At 29.6% G+C, this 8,752-nt stretch overlaps 1 protein-coding gene across 2 annotated transcripts in view; it reads right to left on the reverse strand.

The window, feature by feature from the left end:
* Nucleotides 1-4,075: 4,075 nt before the first annotated feature.
* LOC107448431 (CD2 antigen cytoplasmic tail-binding protein 2 homolog holn1) overlaps nucleotides 4,076-8,752 on the reverse strand; it is a 9,555-nt gene continuing 4,878 nt past the window's right edge. For both annotated transcript variants that reach the window (XM_043050709.2, XM_071178528.1), the window contains 2 exons: nucleotides 7,751-8,225; nucleotides 4,076-5,479 (listed from right to left, as the gene is read on the reverse strand). In XM_043050709.2, coding sequence (XP_042906643.1) covers nucleotides 5,280-5,479; nucleotides 7,751-8,225 — 675 coding nt within the window. In that variant the 3' untranslated portion in view covers nucleotides 4,076-5,279. The remainder of the gene's footprint in view (nucleotides 5,480-7,750; nucleotides 8,226-8,752) is intronic.

Raw genomic sequence — 8,752 nt, forward strand, 5'->3', positions numbered from 1 at the left:
TAAAGATTTATTTTACGCCAAAGCTAAACTGTCATTCACGCTACATTCAAAATAAATCGCATATGCAAATTCTGAGATGTGAACGAGAACCTGATTGGCGTGTTTCTTCCCTTAAATATTTTTCTCCAATCAAATTCTCGATTTTGTTTTGTATGCAGAGTAAGGGGCTCTTAATGGTTGTTTATATTCGCACATGCGGAAAAATATCAGCATTATTTTGACACATACGGAGTTTAGAAATGAGCAAAAAATCCTTAATGCGATGCGATAATTGTGTAATCCCATATACGACATAGGTATAGGCGCACTAAAGCTGCATGATCTGGGAAACATCCATGAGGATGATCTGGAGACAGCATACATGAGTCATAACCCATTTTAAAGAGAGAACATATTCACACCATCTATCCCTCCGCAGATCGTAATTCAGACCTGAAACAAAGCACGCTCAATCTCAGATCCAGTACCCCCAGATTTATATAGGAACTTAGAAGAATTTGTGACCACGACTGATTAAGCGTGCTCTAGTCACTCTTTTGTTCACAGGGAATCTTCTGTGTGGGGATACGAACTCACAACCTCTCGGATATGGGCCAAACGTCCTAATAGCCAGGCTAAATAGGCCCATCCACGAAATGAAAACTTTAAGGGACCGTTCGCCCAGCGTTAGAATCGGAGATGTGAATGGGAGCCCAATTTCAGAAATATATTTACCCTTGAAAAACTCGAGAATCAGGATTTTGCTCGTATCTCTTAATTCGCATGGATGGTGTTTTCTACACAAAATAGGCAGGCTCTTCCCTTTCCAGTCAGTATTTCCCCGGATTACTGTTACCTGTGTATGGTGAGGCCATTTGGCTCACAACGTGTTCATTGTACTTTGAATGTCCTGAGCAGCATTTCTTGTATATATAACCTGATTTATTATTTATGTTTTCAATGAGTTCTGAGTCTAAAACTCGAAGTGGCTCTTGTTGTGTAGCTTAACATTTAAAAAAAAAAAAGAATTGTTATGTAATACAATTTTTTCTACAACTATGTGCTAACCTCAAAATTTTTACCTAAATTATAATTTGTAAAATGAAATTAATCTCGCAGCTTGAACACTATGGACTCTACATTACACTAATGTATGATGGTGAATGGCTAGCAACAAGAACAAGCATAATAAACAAGGTGCCAAATCAGGACTGTAAAAAAAAAAGCAAGTTCTTTCAAAGTCTAGCAACCATGTCATCTTTTTAAACAATGTATCTATAAATAACTAGGACAAATTTTCCGTTCAAACACACCAGAGTTACTTAGTATCATATGAAATTCAGCAGATTTGAGCACAAAAATTTCATAATTTATTTCTTCTATTGAAAACAAAATTATCTGTTTGAAAATATCGCCTCACTCCCTCTACGATCACTATCAAGGGTGCATAAGAACGTGATTGGTGATTCTTCCCAGGAGAAATTCACTCATCAGGTTCCCCCTTTATCCCAATTATGATTGGTGGTGCGTGAATCGATTCAAACATGCAAGCCTACTTGATGTGATTCATGATTGCAGCCCTCAATATGCTATTTGAAAAGATATCTTGTTCCAGTCAAGAGTCACCCCCATTCTCTCTCCTCTACTCACTTGTATGGGAATATAATACTATGATAAGGGAATATAATACCTCTTTCCTGAATGGGTCCGTTTGATAAATGGGTTGTGACGTATGTGTGTGGCAGAAGTAGAATTCTTGGGCTTGGCCATAGATGCGATGGCACAATTGGAAAAAAATAAACGCACCCCCTCTGTCTTAATGGCGTACAACAGCACTTTTTATACATCAGATATTTCAAATTTTCACGACGCCTGCTCTAAGAACTATGTGTAAGCAGTTTTGAATTTCATGCAGTTGAATTAGTTTACATAGCATCATATGCATTAGTTTAAAAATCAAGACAGAAACTAACATGCTTCCTACTCCAATAACTATCCTGCGCTAATGGTGAAAACAAACGAAGTGTTATTGCAACTATGGAGTTCAGCTATGTACCACCTGCAACCCATTCCAATCGCCGACACATGCCTGTGTGAGAAATTCCTTAATTTCCAACTATTCTCACTGCATGCGATTCACCGGATCCTTTCACCAATCAGGTTCTCCTTATTTCAAACATTTTTGCATACTCAAAAGGGCGTCTCTGATCCAGTTGTCTCACTATTCGCCAATAGGATCACATTATCCCTATAATTAGGGAGTCAGAAATATGAATCCACCAGAAAAAAGTATGTTTTTGTGTCTAATTTTGTGACTTACAATATCAATTGCAGTAATTAATTAGTATGTTTGATGTCACTTTCATGAGCCATTAAGATTGAAGGCTAGAATGTGAAGATCCAATCATTAAATCAAAAATTATTCAGGGCAATCCTTTTCTTGGTGCACTGTACTTTAACAGCAAGTAACGTAAATAAGTTTATATTAGTTACGATTGATGTAAATATCAGTATTTTAGAAAGTTTGATTCCCAGTTAAGGAACTGAGCTTTAAACCTCTCACCTGCTCTAAACTATCCAGAATTCGCATATCAGGAAAAAAATGAACCATGCCTTGTCTTAAAAAAAAAAAGAGGCTCACAGCTTCCATTACAACATCACCTTTCCATCTGCTCTCTATGTAACATAAATTTAATTTAAGGATTCCCCTGTATCTGGAAAACTAAATAAATGAAAAATGAAGCTACTTATCTGCTATAAGTGAAGATATGAAACACAAATCTGAAATCTCCGTTTCCACCAACCCTTTCTTTCTACTGATCATAAAATAGAAATATTTTGCGACACTTATGGATAGTGTTTGTAAAATGTTAGGAAATCAATGATTTTCTCTCTTTTTTCAGTGAATAAAATAAAATTTGCATCTGGAAAAAGTGGGGGAAAGCAACTGCTTCACAAACACTTTTCAACATGATCACCCAGGTTACCAACAAAAGGCACGAGAAAAATTACAAAGGAGTGAGAGAAAATAAGCATTTCCAAGTTACAACAAAAAAAAATTACATTTTAAGCATTTAATTTAATGCCAAAATTGTCCTCTTAAAACCCGATAAAATGAACATGCTTCAGTATTTGTGAAAGCAATTGACATTTCAAACATAATGTTGGTAAGATTTTTATTCTGGAGAGAACTTTAAATGAATGTTTAAGAAAAAGCTCAAAATGTGAGTTTAAAAAGAAAATGGACATAACTCAAAATGTGAGTTTAAAAAGAAAATGGATTAAGCTCAAAATGAGTTCTTATAAAAATACAAGTAATTCAAAATGTGTAGTTAAGTAAAAAAATGCGGCTAAAAATGCGTATTTAAAAAAATTTACAAAGCATTTCATTCCATTTTTCAAACTTCTCTTATTCTATTTTTTAAGAGTAAAGTAATGGACTTAATAATCCGATTGCTTAAATTTCTTAACACAAACTTTTAAATCAGTCTTTTTTTTAAATAACTTTAAAAGCCAATTCTTGTTTTTACAAAGTTGTCACACCGTAAGAATTTATAATAGTGGTATTAAATTTATGTTCTTTGAAATTAGATTTTAAAAAATCGGTGTTATGAATACGTAAAGATCACCTGAAAAGCTACACCTGGAATATGCCAACCTACCCCAACCCCAAAATCTGTGTCTCTGATGATTATACTTAGCGTTTGATTAAATAATGAAAAGTAAATTTTTTTTTGTTTAGTTAAATTTGGGTTGAACAATGAAAGGTGTATTTTGGTTCATAATGTGTCCTTTTTTTTCTAAAGTTTTTTAAGCTATATCCATTTTCTTAAACATGTAATTTGATCTTAGTCTACTTCCTTAAACACACAGCTTGAGCTGTATTAAGAAAAAAAGTTTACTAGCGATTAATTGTAGCATCTTAAGTTTGTCTGCTCAAACAGTGAGTCAACATTTAAACCTGAAAGATATTTTATTTTAATTCAAATTCTCAAACTGGTGTTTTTACAGAACATAAAACTTTTATGTGTGCAACTTTAAATATGCTGTAGTAACAACTTTAAAACATTTTGTATGCAAAGCTTAAACACAAAAGCTGAGTCAAAATTTTTTTATTAGTCTGAGTAAAAATTATTTTAATAAAACATTTTTATGATTATATCTTTCCAAAGTGCACATTAAGATATTTACAAATTATTTTAAATATTTTCAGAATGAAATTTTTTTTTGTTTTGTAATTTAACTAACCTTTTAATTTTTACGATAAAATACTAACTTTAATAAAAAAAACGGATTTGCTCAAAAATTTACACAAGCAATAGTTTTTATAAATAATCAGTATTAAAAAAAAAAGGGAATAAGAAATTTTTTCAAAATTATAGAAATCTTAAAAAAAATTGTACATAATAAAAATTTTATTCTTACACTATTCACAGAAAATTATAACATGATTCAGATTTCTAACTTTTCTTGTAAACATCATCAACACACATGAAGCGGATAAAAATTAATAGACATTCCCCTAACTTCTAAATTTACAATTTTACATAAACCGGAGCATTAAGGTTGTACAATAAGGGGGGGGGGACTGAAAGCAGTTTTGCATTTATGAGTGAGTTTTAGCAAGAAATAGAATATCTTCAAAATCATTATGATGTTTTGCTTAAATAGAAAAATAGATTACATTTTAGAATCTCTACATATCACATCACAATAAATAAAAATATATTTGTATATTTTCATGTTGAATATTTTGGTGTGGTAATACATTTTTCATTCATTTAAATATATCGAGAATAAAAGTAATTCCATTGAAAATTTTAAGATGGTAGAGTAAACCCTAAATTGTCATATTTTATCAGCAATATATCAACATAAATTTTTCAATGATAAATCAAACAAAATCTAGAAAAAGAACATTATTTCCCGCAGCACTATAATCCTGAAACTTGACAGTTTTTCTTTTTGTTTTTTTCCCAGTTTAAGAGTAAACTGAAGTGAAATATTTTTATGAAATTAAATTTTAATAAACAATAAAAGATTTATAGTTAAACAACAAGAAGGCATAAAAAAGTCGATAAAATAAAAAACATCCTTTTTCAAAACAAAATTAAACAAACAAAAACAATTTTTTCAAATAAAACTAAATTTTAAACATTTCAAACCACATGAATGTATTTTGCACAAAAAACATCAAACGTACAGGAATCTTCACAAGTTTAAACAAAAATTATTTAATTGTAATGATGAAATATGAATTATAAAATGAAGATGGTATAATAATGATGTGAAAAAACAATTTACATGTATAATTCAAAGTCCATTCTCTTTGAACTATAAAATTCAGCATCTGGCTTATCAACTTGTCTTACAAATACTCCACTTTGAAAATATTCTTCTTCAACCCATTGTTGCATTTGGGAAGTTGGAAAGGGACCATAAATTTTGGAATCCTTTGCATTATCCCACTTGAACTCCCACATAACTTCTGAGTTAGTATCTAGAGCATATAAAAATAGAGGAATTTTATTACATAAATTTCTCAGTTCTAGTAAGTGCTAGTTAAAGAAAACAAATTTGGCAAAACAACGTAATAAAAAAATTTATCAATAATATATGGTTAAGACAAAAAAATTATGAAATTATTGAGTATAGATGACTAACTTCATACTACTTGTGCAATTAAATAATTTCTTAAAGTACTAGTTAAAAAAAATTATCTGGTATTAACAGATATTTGCTAAGAAAAAGAAATAATATTATATGCTTTGTAAATGAAGATTTTTGGCAAGCATTGGAAGTAAGTAAAATAAAACTTAAGTCTTATTTTTTGTTTCATGACTTAATAGAATTTTACAATTTTAGTATAAGGATACTCAACACAAACTAACTTTAGTAGTATGCAGTTAAGTTTGCCTTTTAATTTTATTAATTTATAATAACATTTCATTAAAAACAAATGGATGTTGGGTTAAAAGAAAAAAGAAATTATTAAAAAATTTAAAAAGACATAGGAGAAGGATAAGAATGATTTTTTTTTATTGTTACCACACAATAATGTTTGAAGTGAAGAAACTGGCTAAAACTGTAACACAACCTTGCAGATTGCAATATATGAGACTGCATAAAATTAATTAATTTACAGTATTGAATGCTCTAGATAAAGATATTGTTTATGCAATTATACCCTTTATGTTTAAAACTAAAAAGTTTTTATCAATAAAATTAAAATGCTTAAATAGTAATTTATGAAACCTTTACTCATGTTCAACTTGAAATATTATGTAATTTATAGATATATATATATTTCAATATAAAATGCTAATCTACATCGAGTACTTTTTTAGTTGTCATCACTTTTACTCTCTTAATTAATGATAGTTTAATCCTCGCAAAAGATTATATAAGTTTTCTAGGAAATATAAATTTCTTAAAAATAATAAATAAATAAAACAAAGTATGTGGTTTTTTAGCAATATTTTTTAAGAAAAAGTGATGCGAACAATAAAATGTCATAATTTATGCTTAAGTGACATCATAATGAACATCAATAATGTATCAATAGATTAATTTGTAAAACTGTACATAACGTAAATTTTTACATGCATATAAGGTAAAATGTATCCTTAGGAAAATGTTTTTAATAAAATTAAATATTTGAACCAAATCATTATAACCAGTATATTTCTTACTAACAACCCTTTATGTTTTGTTCAAAGAAATGAGATATAAACTATTATGAATATATTTTGACTAATATACTGTCTCTGAATAAGAAACTAGTTACTTGATCATCCCATTTCTTAAGAATAAAGTAAATTTAAAAGTATATCAATAATGTAATCTTTAATATTATGATCCTATTAAGGGTCAAGAGGCTCGAACACAATATTTTCTAAGTTAGTTGGGCAATATAAATTATTAACTCAATATCTTTCGAATAAAAGTAAACTATTTATAAGTTAAAGAAGTGTTTTCACTACAGCACGAGAATCTCGCTTATTTTTTTCTTTTCTCACATTAAAATTATTAACGCGAGAAGATTGCGCATTATATTAATCAATTTCAAAATGCGCGAATTTTGGAAAAATATTTGTCTTCTGCCATTTTGAATAAAATCAGTTTCACCTTTCTTCCTTGATCTTTCATTATTTTCAACATCGATCCCTGTTATCTAGCTTCCCTATTTACCAGTATGTTTCAGAACCGGTGCGAACAGCAGAACACAATGCCCCCCCCCCCGAATGACAGAACACCTTTCAGAACACATTTTTCTGCAACCACGTGTTCACGGAAGGTAATATTTCTTCATGTAAGACGTTTAAATTTTTTTCAATGCTACAAATTTACTTAGTGATTCTGAATTGTTCAGCATCTGTTGCAAGGTCATTTAGCACTCAAAACCGACTTAAGACAAAATATAGCTTACAAATGACTGATAAACATTTGAGCAACCTAATGAGAAAAGCTGACGAAAAAGTAGATATAGAACGTTTTCCATATGATGATGAAGCAAAAATATTCAATGCTTTAACAATTAGAAAATGTTAAAAATGTATTATAATTAAAGAAATGTTTTTTTCCAAGTCTATTCGCGTTAATTTAATTTTTAGAAATCTCACTTAACTTTTTGAGATCTCACCCTGTTTTTGAGAAAGGGTGAGAAATTCTCTCTCATTTTTTTCCTGTAATGAAAACACTGGTTAAAGTAAATTATAACTAGAATTTATTTAATAAATATTATTTTAAAATAATTCAGACCAACTAATACCTGCAGTTGGAGACGGACTGTGATGCCCAGAAACAGAAGTTTTATTTTCATCAACAGTTTCTTCAAAATCATCTCCGAACATGTCCAATGCAGCATCATCACCATTTTGATCATTAGATTTAGTCTTGGAATTGACATAATATGACATTTTTTCATACGTTTGTTGATACACATCCATGTCTCCAGATTGTATAAGATTATTTGCTAAGCTAGTCAAAGTCACTAATTTTTCTACATCTTCTTCACTTTTTGTGTTAGCTTCTTCTACACTGTCTTTTTTCTTTTTCCATTTATTGCTAGCACTTCTAGAGGCAGTTGAACCTCCTAAACGACAAATAGCTTTCTGGACAGTTTCTTTTGGTTTCATCAAATCTAGCATTTTAGTATAGTGGTCAACCACATCAATGGCAGGTCTCTCTTCATCACTTTCCTCATCGTCCTCTACTTTTCTTTTAGTTTTTTCTCTAGCTTTTACCTAAAAGTATAAGCACATCTTTTAAACTTCGCAAATAAACAACAGCACTAAACAGCATCTATTAAAGTAAAATAAATCTCAGGCACAACTGTAATGCAATAATTACCATTACATATTTCCTAGCTATAAAAATGTATTTAATTTATTAAATTTAATTTTTTAAAATAATTTTTAATCTAATTTTAATTAAATGAAATCAATTACTTAATTTTTTTATTACATTTTATAAAAAGCAAATATAAATATTTTATTCTCTTTTTAACAATCAATGGTAACGGCTAACTTTTCAGTTCAGTACATGTGTAAAACTCATTAATTCACTGTCCCGACTAAATCTAATATCAAAATCTATTTTTAACTCTTTTATCCTTATATTACTTTATTTCTCTTAGGGTGACCTGGGGTAATTCCTGATCAAAAAACGCAAACATCTATTTTGTGAAAAAACTATTCAAAATAGAATTTTAATATTTACTGGAAGTTTGACACTATATGAGATGCGTCCTATGAGAAACGAAAGTTAATTG

The sequence above is a fragment of the Parasteatoda tepidariorum genome, chromosome 3 (assembly GCF_043381705.1).
Source record: "Parasteatoda tepidariorum isolate YZ-2023 chromosome 3, CAS_Ptep_4.0, whole genome shotgun sequence".
In the NCBI taxonomy this organism is placed as follows: domain Eukaryota; kingdom Metazoa; phylum Arthropoda; class Arachnida; order Araneae; family Theridiidae; genus Parasteatoda; species Parasteatoda tepidariorum.